The sequence below is a fragment of the Somniosus microcephalus genome, unplaced genomic scaffold, assembly GCF_052327205.1.
Source record: "Somniosus microcephalus isolate GS21.2 unplaced genomic scaffold, FLI_Smic_1.0 unresolved_chr4, whole genome shotgun sequence".
NCBI classification, from domain to species: Eukaryota; Metazoa; Chordata; class Chondrichthyes; order Squaliformes; family Somniosidae; genus Somniosus; species Somniosus microcephalus.
This window is the reverse complement of record NW_028225182.1, coordinates 20,821,199-20,840,572: the sequence shown is the minus strand read 5'-3', so window position 1 is coordinate 20,840,572 and position 19,374 is coordinate 20,821,199. Positions and strand designations below refer to the sequence as shown.

General features: G+C 48.3%; 1 protein-coding gene across 1 annotated transcript in view; it reads right to left on the bottom strand.

Moving 5' to 3' along the window:
• Positions 1–18,474, bottom strand: part of LOC147090022 (putative G protein-coupled receptor 139) — a 37,583-nt gene extending 19,109 nt beyond the window's left edge. Inside the window, exon 1 of the mRNA XM_085977026.1 lies at positions 18,405–18,474. Within this exon, the coding sequence (XP_085833152.1) occupies positions 18,405–18,474 (70 nt within the window). The remainder of the gene's footprint in view (positions 1–18,404) is intronic.
• Positions 18,475–19,374: the final 900 nt, after the last annotated feature.

The following is a 19,374-nucleotide window of genomic DNA, read 5'->3' as shown; positions in this document are numbered from 1 at the left end:
CAGGATTGTGGAAGGGCAAGAGATGGTACACAGGATTGTGGAAGGGCAAGAGATGGTACACAGAATTGTGGAAGGGCAAGAGATGGTACACAGAATTGTGGAAGGGCAAGAGATGGTACACAGGATTGTGGAAGGGCAAGAGATGGTACACGGGATTGTGGAAGAGCAAGAGATGGTACACATGATTGTGGAAGGGCAAGAGATGGTACACAGGATTGTGGAAGGGCAAGAGATGGTACACAGGATTGTGGAAGGGCAAGAGGTGGTACACAGGATTGTGGAAGGGCACGAGATGGTACACAGGATTGTGGAAGGGCAAGAGATGGTACACAGGATTGTGGAAGAGCAAGAGATGGTACACAGGATTGCGGAAGGGTAAGAGATGGTACACAGGATTGTGGAAGGGCAAGAGATGGTACAGAGGATTGCGGAAGGGCAAGAGATGGTACACGGGATTGTGGAAGGGCAAGAGAAGGTACACAGGATTGCAGAAGGGCAAGAGATGGTACACGGGATTGTGGAAGGGCAAGTGATGGTACACAGGATTGTGGAAGGGCAAGAGATGGTACACAGGATTGTGGAAGGGTAAGAGATAGTACACAGGATTGTGGAAGGGCAAGAGATGGTACACAGGATTGTGGAAGGGCAAGAGGTGGTACACAGGATTGTGGAAGGGCACGAGATGGTACACAGGATTGTGGAAGGGCAAGAGATGGTACACAGGATTGTGGAAGGGCAAGAGATGGTACACAGGATTGTGGAAGAGCAAGAGATGGGACACAGGACTGTGGAAGGGCAAGAGATAGTACACAGGATTGTGGAAGGGCAAGAGAAGGTACACAGGATTGTGGAAGGGCAAGAGATGGTACACAGGATTCTGGAAGGGCAAGAGATGGTACACAGGATTGTGGAAGGGCAAGAGATGGTACACGGGATTGTGGAAGGGCAAGAGATGCTACACGGGATTGTGGCAGGGCTGGAGTTGGTACACGGGATTGTGGAAGGGGAAGAGATGGTACACGGGATTGTGGCAGGGGAAGAGATCGTACACGGGATTGTGGAAGGGCAAGAGATGGTACACAGGATTGTGGAAGGGCAAGAGATGGTACACGGGATTGTGGAAGGGCAAGAGATGTTACACGGGATTGTGAAAGGTCAAGTGATGGTACACGGGATTGTGGAAGGGCAAGAGATGGTACACAGGATTGTGCAAGAGCAATAGATGGTACATGGGATTGTGGAAGGGCAAGAGATGGTACACGGTATTGTGGAAGGGCAAGAGATGGTACACGGGATTGTGGAAGGGCAAGAGATGGAACACGGGATTGTGGAAGGGCAAGAGATGGTGCACAGGATTGTGGAAGGGCAAAAGATGGTACACTGGATTGTGGAAGGGCAAGAGTTGTTACACGGGATTGTGGAAGGTCCAGGGATGGTACACGGGATTGTGGAAGGGCAAGAGATGGTACATGGTGTTGTGGAAGGTCAAGTGATGGTACACAGGATTGTGGAAGTGCAAGAGATGGTACACAGGATTGTGCAAGAGCAATAGATGGTACATGGGATTGTGGAAGGGCAAGAGATGGTACACGGGATTGTGGAAGGGCAAGAGATGGTACACAGGATTGTGGAAGGGCAAGAGATGGTACACAGGATTGTGGAAGGGCAAGAGATGGTACAAAGGATTGCGGAAGGGCAAGAGATGGTGCACGGGATTGTGGAAGGGCAAGAGATGGTACACATGATTGCAGAAGGGCAAGAGATGGTACACGGGATTGTGGAAGGGCAAATGATGGTACACAGGATTGTGGAGGGGCAAGAGATGGTACACAGGATTGTGGAATGGTAAGAGATGGTACACAGGATTGTGGAAGGGCAAGAGATGGTACACAGGATTGTGGAAGGGCAAGTGATGGTACACAGGATTGTGGAGGGGCAAGAGATGGTACACAGGATTGTGGAAGGGCAAGAGATGGTACACAGGATTGTGGAAGGGCAAGAGATGGTACACAGGATTGTGGAAGAGCAAGAGATGGTACACAGGACTGTGGAAGGGCAAGAGATAGTACACAGGATTGTGGAAGGGCAAGAGAAGGTACACAGGATTGCAGAAGGGCAAGAGATGGTACACAGGATTGTGGAAGGGCAAGTGATGGTACACAGGATTGTGGAAGGGCAAGAGATGGTACACAGGATTGCGGAAGGGCAAGAGATGGTACACAGGATTGTGGAAGGGCAAGAGATGGTACACGGGATTGTGGAAGGGCAAGAGATGGTACACGGGATTGTGGCAGGGCTAGAGTTGGTACACGGGATTGTGGAAGGGGAAGAGATGGTACACGGGATTGTGGAAGGGGAAGAGATGGTACACGGGATTGTGGAAGGGCAAGAGATGGTACACAGGATTGTGGAAGGGCAAGAGATGGTACACGGGATTGTGGAAGGGCAAGAGATGTTACACGGGATTGTGGAAATTCAAGAGATGGTACACGGGATTGTGGAAGGGCAAGAGATGGTACATGGTATTGTGGAAGGTCAAGTGATGGTACACGGGATTGTGGAAGGGCAAGAGATGGTACACAGGATTGTGCAAGAGCAAGAGATGGTACATGGGATTGTGGAAGGGCAAGAGATGGTACACGGTATTGTGGAAGGGCAAGAGATGGTACACGGGATTGTGGAAGGGCAAGAGATGTTACACGGGATTGTGGAAGGGCAAGAGATGGTACACAGGATTGTGGAAGGGCAAAATATGGTACACTGGATTGTGGAAGGGCAAGAGATGTTACACGGGATTGTGGAATGTCAAGAGATGGTACACGGGATTGTGGAATGGCAAGAGATGGTACATGGTATTTTGGAAGGTCAAGTGATGGTACACAGGATTGTGGAAGTGCAAGAGATGGTACACAGGATTGTGCAAGAGCAATAGATGGTACATGGGATTGTGGAAGGGCAAGAGATGGTACACGGGATTGTGGAAGGGCAAGAGATGGTTCACGGGATTGTGGAAGGGCAAGAGATGGTACACGGGATTGTGGAAGGGCAAGAGATGGTACACAGTATTGTCGAAGGTCTAGAGATGGTACACAGTATTGTGGAAGAGCAATAGATGGTACATGTGATTGTGGAAGGGCAAGAGGTGGTACACAGGATTGTGGAAGTGCAAGAGATGGTACACAGGATTGTGCAAGAGCAATAGATGGTACATGGGATTGTGGAAGGGCAAGAGATGGTACACGGGATTGTGGAAGGGCAAGAGATGGTTCACGGGATTGTGGAAGGGCAAGAGATGGTACACGGGATTGTGGAAGGGCAAGAGATGGTACACAGTATTGTGGAAGGGCTAGAGATGGTACACAAGATTGTGGAAGGGCAAGAGATGGTACACGGGATTGTGGAATGGAAATAGATGGTACACGGGATTGTGGAAGGGCAAGAGATGGTACACGGGATTTTGGAAGGGCAAGAGATGGTACACAGGATTGTGGAAGGGCAAGAGATGGTGCACAGGATTCTGGAAGGGCAAGAGATGGTACACAGGATTGTGGAAGGGCAAGAGATGGTACACGGGGTTGTGGAAGGGCAAGAGATGGTACACGGGATTGTGGAAGGGCAAGAGATGGTACACAGGATTGTGGAATGGCAACAGAAGGTACACGGGATTGTGGAAGTGCAAGAGATGGTACACAGGATTGTGGAAGGGCAAGAGAAGGTACACGGGATTGTGAAAGGGTAAGAGATGGCACACAGGATTGTGGAAGGGCAAGAGACGGTACACAGGATTTTGGAAGGGCAAGAGATGGTACACAGGATTGTGGAAGGGCAAGAGATGGTACACAGGATTGTGGAAGGGCAAGAGATGGTACACAGGATTGTGGAAGTGCAAGAGATGGTACACAGGATTGTGGAAGGGCAAGAGATGGTACACAGGATTGTGGAAGGGCAAGAGTTGGTACACAGGATTGTGGAAGGGCAAGAGATGGTACACAGGATTGTGGAAGGGCAAGAGGTGGTACACAGGATTGTGGAAGGGCAAGAGATGGTACACAGGATTGTGGAAGGGCAAGAGATGGTACACAGGATTGTGGAAGGGCAAGAGATGGTACACAGGATTGCGGAAGGGCAAGAGATCGTACACAGGATTGCGGAAGGGCAAGAGATGGTACACAGGATTGCAGAAGTGCAAGAGATGGTACACGGGATTGTTTAAGGGCAGGAGATGGTACACGGGATTGTGGATGGGCAAGAGATGGTACACAGGGCTGTGGAAGGGCAAGAGATGGTACACAGGATTGTGGAAGGGCAAGAGATAGTACACAGGATTGTGGAAGGGCAAGAGATGGTACACGGGAATGTGGAAGGGCAAGAGATGGTACACAGGATTGTGGAAGGGCAAGAGATGGTACACAGGGCTGTGGAAGGGCAAGAGATGGTACACAGGACTGTGGAAGGGCAAGAGATGGTACACAGGATTGTGGAAGGGCAAGAGATTGTAAACAGGATTGTGGAAGAGCAAGAGATGGTACACAGGATTGCGGAAGGGCAAGAGATAGTACACAGGCTTGCGGAAGGGCAAGAGATGGTACACGGGATTGTGGAAGGGCAAGAGATGGTACACAGGATTGTGGAAGGGCAAGAGATGGTACACGGGATTGTGGAAGGGCAAGAGATTGTACACAGGCTTGCGGAATGGCAACAGATGGTACACAGGATTGTGGAAGGGCAAGAGATGGTACACAGGATTGTGGAAGGGCAAGAGATGGTACACAGGATTGTGGAAGGGCAAGAGATGATACACAGGATTGTGGAAGGGCAAGAGATGGTACGCGGGATTGTGGAAGGGCAAGAGATTGTACACAGGATTGTGGAAGGGCAAGAGATGGTACACAGGATTGTGGAAGGGCAAGAGATGGTACACAGGATTGTGGAAGGGCAAGAGATGGTACACAGGATTGTGGAAGGGCAAGAGATGGTACACAGAATTGTGGAAGGGCAAGAGATGGTACACAGAATTGTGGAAGGGCAAGAGATGGTACACAGGATTGTGGAAGGGCAAGAGATGGTACACGGGATTGTGGAAGAGCAAGAGATGGTACACATGATTGTGGAAGGGCAAGAGATGGTACACAGGATTGTGGAAGGGCAAGAGATGGTACACAGGATTGTGGAAGGGCAAGAGGTGGTACACAGGATTGTGGAAGGGCACGAGATGGTACACAGGATTGTGGAAGGGCAAGAGATGGTACACAGGATTGTGGAAGAGCAAGAGATGGTACACAGGATTGCGGAAGGGTAAGAGATGGTACACAGGATTGTGGAAGGGCAAGAGATGGTACACAGGATTGCGGAAGGGCAAGAGATGGTGCACGGGATTGTGGAAGGGCAAGAGAAGGTACACAGGATTGCAGAAGGGCAAGAGATGGTACACGGGATTGTGGAAGGGCAAGTGATAGTACACAGGTTTGTGGAAGGGCAAGAGATGGTACACAGGATTGTGGAAGGGTAAGAGATGGTACACAGGATTGCGGAAGGGTAAGAGATGGTACACAGGATTGTGGAAGGGCAAGAGGTGGTACACAGGATTGTGGAAGGGCACGAGATGGTACACAGGATTGTGGAAGGGCAAGAGATGGTACACAGGATTGTGGAAGGGCAAGAGATGGTACACAGGATTGTGGAAGAGCAAGAGATGGGACACAGGACTGTGGAAGGGCAAGAGATAGTACACAGGATTGTGGAAGGGCAAGAGAAAGTACACAGGATTGTGGAAGGTCAAGAGATGGTACACAGGATTGTGAAAGGGCAAGTGATGGTACACAGGATTGTGGAAGGGCAAGAGATGGTACACAGGATTGTGGAAGGGCAAGAGATGGTACACAGGATTGTGGAAGGGCAAGAGATGGTACACGGGATTGTGGAAGGGCAAGAGATGCTACACGGGATTGTGGAAGGGCAAGAGATGGTACACAGGATTGTGGAAGGGCAAGAGATGGTACACAGGATTGTGGAAGGGCAAGAGATGGTACACGGGATTGTGGAAGGGCAAGAGATGCTACACGGGATTGTGGCAGGGCTGGAGTTGGTACACGGGATTGTGGAAGGGGAAGAGATGGTACATGGGATTGTGGAAGGGCAAGAGAAGGTACACAGGATTGCAGAAGGGCAAGAGATGGTACACAGGATTGTGGAAGGGCAAGTGATGGTACACAGGATTGTGGAAGGGCAAGAGATGGTACACAGGATTGCGGAAGGGCAAGAGATGGTACACAGGATTGTGGAAGGGCAAGAGATGGTACACGGGATTGTGGAAGGGCAAGAGATGGTACACGGGATTGTGGCAGGGCTAGAGTTGGTACACGGGATTGTGGAAGGGGAAGAGATGGTACACGGGATTGTGGAAGGGGAAGAGATGGTACACGGGATTGTGGAAGGGCAAGAGATGGTACACAGGATTGTGGAAGGGCAAGAGATGGTACACGGGATTGTGGAAGGGCAAGAGATGTTACACGGGATTGTGGAAATTCAAGAGATGGTACACGGGATTGTGGAAGGGCAAGAGATGGTACATGGTATTGTGGAAGGTCAAGTGATGGTACACGGGATTGTGGAAGGGCAAGAGATGGTACACAGGATTGTGCAAGAGCAAGAGATGGTACATGGGATTGTGGAAGGGCAAGAGATGGTACACGGTATTGTGGAAGGGCAAGAGATGGTACACGGGATTGTGGAAGGGCAAGAGATGTTACACGGGATTGTGGAAGGGCAAGAGATGGTACACAGGATTGTGGAAGGGCAAAATATGGTACACTGGATTGTGGAAAGGCAAGAGATGTTACACGGGATTGTGGAATGTCAAGAGATGGTACACGGGATTGTGGAATGGCAAGAGATGGTACATGGTATTTTGGAAGGTCAAGTGATGGTACACAGGATTGTGGAAGTGCAAGAGATGGTACACAGGATTGTGCAAGAGCAATAGATGGTACATGGGATTGTGGAAGGGCAAGAGATGGTACACGGGATTGTGGAAGGGCAAGAGATGGTTCACGGGATTGTGGAAGGGCAAGAGATGGTACACGGGATTGTGGAAGGGCAAGAGATGTTACACAGTATTGTCGAAGGTCTAGAGATGGTACACAGTATTGTGGAAGAGCAATAGATGGTACATGTGATTGTGGAAGGGCAAGAGGTGGTACACAGGATTGTGGAAGTGCAAGAGATGGTACACAGGATTGTGCAAGAGCAATAGATGGTACATGGGATTGTGGAAGGGCAAGAGATGGTACACGGGATTGTGGAAGGGCAAGAGATGGTTCACGGGATTGTGGAAGGGCAAGAGATGGTACACGGGATTGTGGAAGGGCAAGAGATGGTACACAGTATTGTGGAAGGGCTAGAGATGGTACACAGGATTGTGGAAAGGCAAGAGATGGTACACGGGATTGTGGAATGGAAATAGATGGTACACGGGATTGTGGAAGGGCTAGAGATGGTACACGGGATTTTGGAAGGGCAAGAGATGGTACACAGGATTGTGGAAGGGCAAGAGATGGTGCACAGGATTCTGGAAGGGCAAGAGATGGTACACAGGATTGTGGAAGGGCAAGAGATGGTACACGGGGTTGTGGAAGGGCAAGAGATGGTACACGGGATTGTGGAAGGGCAAGAGATGGTACAAAGGATTGTGGAATGGCAACAGAAGGTACACGGGATTGTGGAAGTGGAAGAGATGGTACACAGGATTGTGGAAGGGCAAGAGAAGGTACACGGGATTGTGAAAGGGTAAGAGATGGTACACAGGATTGCGGAAGGGCAAGAGACGGTACACAGGATTTTGGAAGGGCAAGAGATGGTACACAGGATTGTGGAAGGGCAAGAGATGGTACACAGGATTGTGGAAGGGCAAGAGATGGTACACAGGATTGTGGAAGGGCAAGAGATGGTACACAGGATTGTGGAAGGGCAAGAGATGGTACACAGGATTGTGGAAGGGCAAGAGTTGGTACACAGGATTGTGGAAGGGCAAGAGATGGTACACAGGATTGTGGAAGGGCAAGAGGTGGTACACAGGATTGTGGAATGGCAAGAGATGGTACACAGGATTGTGGAAGGGCAAGAGATGGTACACAGGATTGTGGAAGGGCAAGAGATGGTACACAGGATTGCGGAAGGGCAAGAGATCGTACACAGGATTGCGGAAGGGCAAGAGATGGTACACAGGATTGCAGAAGTGCAAGAGATGGTACACGGGATTGTTGAAGGGCAGGAGATGGTACACGGGATTGTGGATGGGCAAGACATGGTACACAGGATTGTGGAAGGGCAAGAGATAGTACACAGGATTGTGGAAGGGCAAGAGATGGTACACGGGATTGTGGAAGGGCAAGAGATGGTACACAGGATTGTGGAAGGGCAAGAGATGGTACACAGGGCTGTGGAAGGGCAAGAGATGGTACACAGGACTGTGGAAGGGCAAGAGATGGTACACAGGATTGTGGAAGGGCAAGAGATTGTAAACAGGATTGTGGAAGAGCAAGAGATGGTACACAGGATTGCGGAAGGGCAAGAGATAGTACACAGGCTTGCGGAAGGGCAAGAGATGGTACACGGGATTGTGGAAGGGCAAGAGATGGTACACCGGATTGTGGAAGGGCAAGAGATGGTACACGGGATTGTGGAAGGGCAAGAGATTGTACACAGGCTTGTGGAATGGCAACAGATGGTACACAGGATTGTGGAAGGGCAAGAGATGGTAAACAGGATTGTGGAAGGGCAAGAGATGGTAGACAGGATTGTGGAAGGGCAAGAGATGATACACAGGATTGTGGAAGGGCAAGAGATGGTACGCGGGATTGTGGAAGGGCAAGAGATTGTACACAGGATTGTGGAAGGGCAAGAGATGGTACACAGGATTGTGGAAGGGCAAGAGATGGTACACAGGATTGTGGAAGGGCAAGAGATGGTACACAGGATTGTGGAAGGGCAAGAGATGGTACACAGAATTGTGGAAGGGCAAGAGATGGTACACAGAATTGTGGAAGGGCAAGAGATGGTACACAGGATTGTGGAAGGGCAAGAGATGGTACACGGGATTGTGGAAGAGCAAGAGATGGTACACATGATTGTGGAAGGGCAAGAGATGGTACACAGGATTGTGGAAGGGCAAGAGATGGTACACAGGATTGTGGAAGGGCAAGAGGTGGTACACAGGATTGTGGAAGGGCACGAGATGGTACACAGGATTGTGGAAGGGCAAGAGATGGTACACAGGATTGTGGAAGAGCAAGAGATGGTACACAGGATTGCGGAAGGGTAAGAGATGGTACACAGGATTGTGGAAGGGCAAGAGATGGTACACAGGATTGCGGAAGGGCAAGAGATGGTGCACGGGATTGTGGAAGGGCAAGAGAAGGTACACAGGATTGCAGAAGGGCAAGAGATGGTACACGGGATTGTGGAAGGGCAAGTGATGGTACACAGGATTGTGGAAGGGCAAGAGATGGTACACAGGATTTGGAAGGGTAAGAGATGGTACACAGGATTGTGGAAGGGTAAGAGATGGTACACAGGATTGTGGAAGGGCAAGAGGTGGTACACAGGATTGTGGAAGTGCACGAGATGGTACACAGGATTGTGGAAGGGCAAGAGATGGTACACAGGATTGTGGAAGGGCAAGAGATGGTACACAGGATTGTGGAAGAGCAAGAGATGGGACACAGGACTGTGGAAGGGCAAGAGATAGTACACAGGATTGTGGAAGGGCAAGAGAAGGTACACAGGTTTGTGGAAGGGCAAGAGATGGTACACAGGATTGTGAAAGGGCAAGTGATGGTACACAGGATTGTGGAAGGGCAAGAGATGGTACACAGGATTGTGGAAGTGCAAGAGATGGTACACAGGATTGTGGAAGGGCAAGGAATGGTACACGGGATTGTGGAAGGGCAAGAGATGCTACACGGGATTGTGGCAGGGCTGGAGTTGGTACACGGGATTGTGGAAGGGGAAGAGATGGTACACGGGATTGTGGAAGGGGAAGAGATGGTACACGGGATTGTGGAAGGGCAAGAGATGGTACACAGGATTGTGGAAGTGCAAGAGATGGTACACGGGATTGTGGAAGGGCAAGAGATGTTACACGGGATTGTGGAAGGTCAAGAGATGGTACACGGGATTGTGGAAGGGCAAGAGATGGTACACGGGATTGTGGAAGGGCAAGAGATGGTACACAGGATTGTGCAAGAGCAATAGATGGTACATGGGATTGTGGAAGGGCAAGAGATGGTACACGGTATTGTGGAAGGGCAAGAGATGGTACACGGGATTGTGGAAGGGCAAGAGATGGTACACGGGATTGTGGAAGGGCAAGAGATGGTGCACAGGATTGTGGAAGGGCAAAAGATGGTACACTGGATTGTGGAAGGGCAAGAGTTGTTACACGGGATTGTGGAAGGTCAAGGGATGGTACACGGGATTGTGGAAGGGCAAGAGATGGTACATGGTATTGTGGAAGGTCAAGTGATGGTACACAGGATTGTGGAAGTGCAAGAGATGGTACACAGGATTGTGCAAGAGCAATAGATGGTACATGGGATTGTGGAAGGGCAAGAGATGGTACACGGGATTGTGGAAGGGCAAGAGATGGTACACAGGATTGTGGAAGGGCAAGAGATGGTACACAGGATTGTGGAGGGGCAAGAGATGGTACACAGGATTGTGGAAGGGCAAGAGATGCTACACAGGATTGTGGAAGGGCAAGAGATGGTAGACAGGATTGTGGAAGAGCAAGAGATGGTACACAGGACTGTGGAAGGGCAAGAGATAGTACACAGGATTGTGGAAGGGCAAGAGAAGGTACACAGGATTGCAGAACGGCAAGAGATGGTACACAGGATTGTGGAAGGGCAAGTGATGGTACACAGGATTGTGGAAGTGCAAGAGATGGTACACAGGATTGTGGAAGGGCAAGAGATGGTACACAGGATTGTGGAAGGGCAAGAGATGGTACACGGGATTGTGGAAGGGCAAGAGATGGTACACGGGATTGTGGCAGGGCTAGAGTTGGTACACGGGATTGTGGAAGGGGAAGAGATGGTACACGGGATTGTGGAAGGGGAAGAGATGGTACACGGGATTGTGGAAGGGCAAGAGATGGTACACAGGATTGTGGAAGGGCAAGAGATGGTACACGGGATTGTGGAAGGGCAAGAGATGTTACACGGGATTGTGGAAGGTCAAGAGATGGTACACGGGATTGTGGAAGGGCAAGAGATGGTACATGGTATTGTGGAAGGTCAAGTGATGGTACACGGGATTGTGGAAGGGCAAGAGATGGTACACAGGATTGTGCAAGAGCAAGAGATGGTACATGGGATTGTGGAAGGGCAAGAGATGGTACACGTTATTGTGGAAGGGCAAGAGATGGTACACGGGATTGTGGAAGGGCAAGAGATGGTACACTGGATTGTGGAAGGGCAAGAGATGGTACACAGGATTGTGGAAGGGCAAAAGATGGTACACTGGATTGTGGAAGGGCAAGAGATGTTACACGGGATTGTGGAAGGTCAAGAGATGGTACACGGGATTGTGGAATGGCAAGAGATGGTACATGGTATTTTGGAAGGTCAAGTGATGGTACACAGGATTGTGGAAGTGCAAGAGATGGTACACAGGATTGTGCAAGAGCAATAGATGGTACATGGGATTGTGGAAGGGCAAGAGATGGTACACGGGATTGTGGAAGGGCAAGAGATGGTACACAGGATTGTGCAAGAGCAAGAGATGGTACATGGGATTGTGGAAGGGCAAGAGATGGTACACGTTATTGTGGAAGGGCAAGAGATGGGACACGGGATTGTGGAAGGGCAAGAGATGGTACACGGGATTGTGGAAGGGCAAGAGATGGTACACAGGATTGTGGAAGGGCAAAAGATGGTACACTGGATTGTGGAAGGGCAAGAGATGTTACACGGGATTGTGGAAGGTCAAGAGATGGTACACGGGATTGCGGAATGGCAAGAGATGGTACATGGTATTTTGGAAGGTCAAGTGATGGTACACAGGATTGTGGAAGTGCAAGAGATGGTACACAGGATTGTGCAAGAGCAATAGATGGTACATGGGATTGTGGAAGGGCAAGAGATGGTACACGGGATTGTGGAAGGGCAAGAGATGGTTCACGGGATTGTGGAAGGGCAAGAGATGGTACACGGGATTGTGGAAGGGCAAGAGATGGTACACAGTATTGTCGAAGGTCTAGAGATGGTACACAGTATTGTGGAAGAGCAATAGATGGTACATGTGATTGTGGAAGGGCAAGAGGTGGTACACAGGATTGTGGAAGTGCAAGAGATGGTACACAGGGTTGTGCAAGAGCAATAGATGGTACATGGGATTGTGGAAGGGCAAGAGATGGTACACGGGATTGTGGAAGGGCAAGAGATGGTTCACGGGATTGTGGAAGGGCAAGAGATGGTACACGGGATTGTGGAAGGGCAAGAGATGGTACACAGGATTGTGCAAGAGCAAGAGATGGTACATGGGATTGTGGAAGGGCAAGAGATGGTACACGGGATTGTGGAAGGGCAAGAGATGGTACACAGGATTGTGCAAGAGCAAGAGATGGTACATGGGATTGTGGAAGGGCAAGAGATGGTACACGTTATTGTGGAAGGGCAAGAGATGGTACACGGGATTGTGGAAGGGCAAGAGATGGTACACGGGATTGTGGAAGGGCAAGAGATGGTACACAGGATTGTGGAAGGGCAAAAGATGGTACACTGGATTGTGGAAGGGCAAGAGATGTTACACGGGACTGTGGAAGGTCAAGAGATGGTACACGGGATTGTGGAATGGCAAGAGATGGTACATGGTATTTTGGAAGGTCAAGTGATGGTACACAGGATTGTGGAAGTGCAAGAGATGGTACACAGGATTGTGCAAGAGCAATAGATGGTACATGGGATTGTGGAAGGGCAAGAGATGGTACACGGGATTGTGGAAGGGCAAGAGATGGTTCACGGGATTGTGGAAGGGCAAGAGATGGTACACGGGATTGTGGAAGGGCAAGAGATGGTACACAGTATTGTCGAAGGTCTAGAGATGGTACACAGTATTGTGGAAGAGCAATAGATGGTACATGTGATTGTGGAAGGGCAAGAGGTGGTACACAGGATTGTGGAAGTGCAAGAGATGGTACACAGGGTTGTGCAAGAGCAATAGATGGTACATGGGATTGTGGAAGGGCAAGAGATGGTACACGGGATTGTGGAAGGGCAAGAGATGGTTCACGGGATTGTGGAAGGGCAAGAGATGGTACACGGGATTGTGGAAGGGCAAGAGATGGTACACAGTATTGTGGAAGGGCTAGAGATGGTACACAGGATTGTGGAAGGGCAAGAGATGGTACACAGGATTGTGGAATGGCAATAGATGATACACGGGATTGTGGAAGGGCAAGAGATGGTACACGGGATTTTGGAAGGGCAAGAGATGGTACACAGGATTGTGGAAGGGCAAGAGATGGTGCACAGGATTCTGGAAGGGCAAGAGATGGTACACAGGATTGTGGAAGGGCAAGAGATGGTACACGGGGTTGTGGAAGGGCAAGAGATGGTACACGGGATTGTGGAAGGGCAAGAGATGGTACACAGGATTGTGGAAGGGCAAGAGATGGTACACAGAATTCTGGAAGGGCAAGAGATGGTACACAGGATTGTGGAAGGGCAAGAGATGGTACACGGGGTTGTGGAAGGGCAAGAGATTGTACACGGGATTGTGGAAGGGCAAGAGATGGTACGCAGGATTGTGGAAGGGCAAGGGATGTTACACGGGATTGTGGAAGGGCAAGAGATGGTACACGGGATTGTGGAAGGGCAAGTGATGGTACACAGGATTGTGGAAGGGCTAGAGATGGTACACAGGTTTGTGGAAGGGCAAGAGATGGTACACGGGATTGTGGAAGGGCAATAGATGGTACACAGGATTGTGGAAGGACAAGAGATTGTACACGGGATTTTGGAAGGGCAAGAGATGGCACACAGGATTGTGGAAGGGCAAGAGATGGTACACGGGATTCTGGATGGGCAAGAGATGGTACACGGAAATGTGGAAGGGCAAGAGATGGTACACGGGATTGTGGAAGGGCGAGACATGGTACACGGGATTGTGGCAGGGCAAGAGATGGTACACGGGATTGTGGAAGGGCAAGAGATGGTACACAGGATTGTGGAAGGGCAAGAGATGGTACACAGGATTGTGGAAGGGCAAGAGATGGTACACAGGATTGTGGAAGGCACACTATCCCATTTTCTAGCACTTAGTCCGTAGCCTTGTATGCTATGGCATTTCAGGTGCTCATCTAAATGCTTCTAGAATGTTGTGAGGGTTCCTGACTCTACCAGCCTTTCAGGCATTGAGTTTCAGATTCCAACCACCGTCTGGGTGTAAAAGGTTTTCCTCAGATCCCCTCTAAACCTCCTGCCCCTTACCTTGAATCTATGCCCCCTTGTTATTGACCCCTCTACTCAGGGGAAAAGTTCCTTTCTATCTACCCTATCTATGCCCTTCATAATTTTGTACACCTCAATCAGGTCTCCCCTCAACCTTCCCTGCTCTAAGGAAAACAACCCCAGCCTGTCCAGTCTCTCTTCACAGCTGAAGCGCTCCAGCCCAGGTAACATCCTGGTGAATCTCCTCTGCACCCTCTCCAAAGCAATCACATCCTTCCTAGAGTGTGGTGACCAGAACGGCACACAGTATTCCAGCTGTGGCCTAACTAGCGTTTTGTACAGCTCCATCATAACCTCTCTGCTCTTATATTCTATGCCTTGGCTAATGAAGGCAAGAATCACATAGGTCTTTTTAACCACCTTATCTACCTGTCCTGCTGCCTTCAGGAATCTATGTGCATGCACACCAAGGTCCCTCTGATCCTCTGTCCTTCCTAGGGTCCAACCATTCATTGTGTATTCCCTTGCCTTGTTAGTCCTCCCAAAATGCATCACCTCACAATTTTCAAGGTTAAATTCCATTTGCCACTGTTCTGCCCATCTGACCAACCTATCTATATCGTCCTGTTGCCTGAGGCTTCCCTTCTCGCTGTTTACCACTCCACCAATTTTTGTGTCATCTGCGAACTAACTGATCATACCTCCTACATTCATATCTAAATCATTAATATACACTACAAACAGCAAAGGACCCTGCACCGATCCCTGCGGTTCACCACTGGACACAGGCTTCCAGTCACAAAAACAACCTTCGACCATCACCCTCTGCCTCCTGCCACTAAGCCAATTTTGAATCCAATGTGCCAAATTTCCCTTGATCCCATGGGCTCTTACCTTCTTGACCAGTCTCCCATGTGGGACTTTGTCAATGGCCTTACTGAAGTCCATGTAGACCACATCAACTGCACTGTCCTCATCCACATACCTAGTCACCCCCTCGAAAAATTCAATCAATTGGTCAGACGATCTCCCCCTGACAAAGCCAAGCTGACTATCCTTGATTAATCCTTGCCTCCAAGTGGAGACTAATTCTATCCCTCAGAATTTTTTCCAATAACTTCCCTACCACTGATGTTAGGCTCACTGGCCTGTAATTCCCTGGTTTATCCCTACTACCCTTCTCGAATAATGGTGCTACATTAGCTGTTCTCCAGTCCTCTGGTGCCTTCCCTTTGACCAGAGCGGTTCTGAAAATTTGTGTCAGAGCCCCTGCAATCACCCCCCTTGCCTCACATAGCAGCCTGGGATACATCGCATCTGGACCTGAGGATTGAACCTCTTTTAAGCCTGCTAAAACCGCGAGTCCCTCCTCCCTCCAATACTAATTTGTTCAAGTATATCACAAACCCCCTACCTGATTTCTATGCCTACATCATCCTTCTCCATAGTGAACACAAATGCAAAATATTCATTTCAAACCTCACCTACATCTTCCGGCTCTACACACAGATCGCTACTTTGGTCCCGAATGGGCCCTACTCTTTCCCTGGTTATCCTCTTGCCCTTAATATGCTTATAAAACATTGACGATTCAACTCCCCTGCTCCTGGTGATTAGCGCCTATTGAAGACAAGCACTTGCATCTGACTGACAGTTAACTGCCACTTGCACTCAGCTTCTGTTAACTAGAGTATTTAAAGTTTTAAAGCTCTATGTTAAAATGAAAATCTTAAACTAAGTTTAAATTTTTGCAGTTTTCACTTACCCAATACTTACCAGAAATTCCCACTCTTTCCCAACAAAAGCTTTCTGTTCAAGTCCCCTCCGTTTAATCCTGCTTTCTGCAGAGCAGCACAAATGGCAGCTGATGCTGGGTGAATTGTTAATTTTAAGTCTGTGATTAATAGATTTTAGTTAACTAAAGATATTGAGGAATATAAGGAAAAAGCGGTTATATGGAGTTGGTTCAATGATCAGCCACTGAATGATGGAACATGCTGGAGGAGCGAAATTACCTTGTCCTGTTCCTATGTTCCTCTGTTTACCGAGGCTCCTTCCAGTGGAAACTGATTCTCCTTATTTACTCTATCAAAACCCCACATAATTTTGAACATCACTATTACTTTCCCTGCTCTGAGGATTAAACCCCCGCTTCTCCACTCTCGCCACATAAGGTGCCACTCATCCCGTGTAGCATTCTGGTAAATCTCTTATTATTCCTCTCCAAGGCATTGACTTCATTTGTAAAGGGTGGGGCCCAGAATTGGATACAATTCCACTTTCCCAAGTTAAAAATAAAGTTTTCTGCAGTCCCTCAAATACTGAAAGTCACACCAAGGAATATCCAGAGAAATGTTGTTCCTCTTTGACCAACAACCCCGTAGATCAGGGCCCTGCTGTCAATCTCAAGCGCTGCACTCTGCAACTGGCCCACATTTGATCATCAGGCAGAACCTGGAAATTTCGCGGGATAACTCGTTTAATAACTGTTCCCCCCAGCTCGACAACCGGACACGGCTCCAGGATTTAGACGGCCATCTCCTCTCAGATCATTCTGATTGCTGCTTCATCTGACACAGCTTCTGATATTACCGATTCACCAGGGTAATATAGTATTGGAAGAGTGGAACAGAGCCATCCAATTGATAGGTGTTTTAATATTATAGCGAAGACAGGCCATTAAAGGATATCCATTAACAGTAGCCTGTATACTGCTACAGGAGCAACAATTTGACCCCCAGAATGTAACGTCTTGGTGAGGGAGGAGACCCCGACCACAGGGAATGAACGACTGGCCACAGTTTGCCAGTTGTCATTCTGCATTTAATGGGGGTTTTGGCAGAGGCATTAAGCAGGGGAGATCTTGGCAGTCCGGCATATGGCACACATTTCGAAATTACAATTATATTTAGGACACCACTTTTCAATTTCTTCGCCATTTATGACAATTTTTTGATTATTTGGAAGTTCAACTGTTATGGATGTCTATGGACCAATAAGAACAGCATTATTGTATTACTTACAGAATGTAAATACAATATGCCCAGGGATCTTTCCCCACAACTCTGGATGTTATTTGCCAGAAGTTGCCTTGATTACTCTGGAATGATGTTTCTGAGAAACTGGACGGCTGCAGGAATGTTCTCACCTCTGGTCGGAAATCGATGTCAATCATTGTCCATTTCTTAGTGACGTCCATCCTTGAGTTTTGGCAAGGTGTACGAGACGAGAGGTGAGCTGCCAGGATTTCTGCCCATGGTCAAAATCACCCCATTAGCTGTGTTATTATTATTTTCATCAGCCTCTTTCGGGGACTCGTGGTTGAGGTGTAGAATTCCTGTGCTGATCCTGGAAACTCTGGATTTATATCTGCCATTCCCTGTTATACATGGCACTTTACTGTCAGCGTTGGGATTAGAGCCTTTCAATTTAATATTGATTTTAGGATTGATTGATGAAGTGCATTTTCCACAAGTGTACAGAAAGCGATACCCACTGGTAACATAAAGGCACTAAGTAGCAAACTGTTGTTGATTTGGTTGCTACTGTGATGTTTGAACTCGCTGTCCCTCTATATTGGATCTGATTGTCCTGTCCTACTGTGGGTTATGCTCCAGATATCTCCTTCACCTAACTTGAATGCTCCAATAGCAGAACATGTCACAACTGCTTTGAGGTTCACGACTACAAGAGGAACAGTTCTAGGCAGAAAAACCTGACCCCCCAAGTCTCGCTGTGCAGCGAGAGTGTCCTAAAGCAAGGGGGATGTAATACCAAATCAGGCAAGATTAGCACATACAGTAATGGCGAACTGTTCATTTACCTGCTGACAGTAAATAGACAACTGACCAAAAAACATCAAAATAAACATGGTGAATTATCGGATACCCAGAAACAGCAGTAATCCAGTTTAACTGTGATTCAAATAAATAATAACCTCGGATCCTCACTCACCAGGAAGTCCTATAGCCGCGAGGAGAGGGTAGTAAAAAGCGTAGATCAGGTCAATAAACGATGCATACATTTTTGCAAAATGCGCCAGTGTCTGCTGGTGTCGAATTGAACAAATGCAGGAACACAACAAAGCTGCACATCCAAGGGATGATACTTATAACTGCAGGAAATCCCCAGAGGAGCAATTAAGCTGCTTGTAAATTGCTGAAAGGGATCTGCACAAACAGACTACGAATGAGCCTCAACGGACAATATGTTCAGATAATAAATGTATCATGCAGACATTGGTTTCTTTAGAAACAAATTAGTACAAAGGCTGAAACTGTTACTAAAATACGATTTCAGATCTCCCCTCACTGCTCTTTCATCAATTCACCATTGAATTTCCAGGTTTGACCTTATCACTTCCGAGTCATATTAACTCAGTAATTAAACTCTAATATTATATCTCAGCTGTTGCAGGGACAGGGAAGATGCATTTCAACAACCCAGGTAAAATGGTTCCACAGCAGTTTAGGTCTTTTTTGGGCAGATTGAGTAATCAATACCTTAACAACAAAAATCCACGGCTCCTTTCTTCATCAGCTTTATGCCTTTTAAATCCACGATTTTAAGAAGAAACTGACAATGAACATGTGGCTTCGATCCAAGCACGAAGCTTAGCAGAGCAAAAATGAAATAAAGAAACATTTACATTTAGATAGCGCCTTTCACGACCCCCAGGACTGCCCAAAGCGCTTTACAGCCAATGAAGTACTTTTAAACTGCAGTCACTGTTGTAATGTAGGAAAAAAGGGATCCAATTTGCACACAGCACGTTCCCACAAATAGCATTGAGATACATGACCAGGTAATCAATTTCAGCGATGTTGGCTGAGGGAAAATACTGGCCAGTACATTTGGGAGAACTCCCCTGCTCTTCTACAAAATTGTACTGTGGGATCGCTACATTCACCTGAGAGAGCAGACA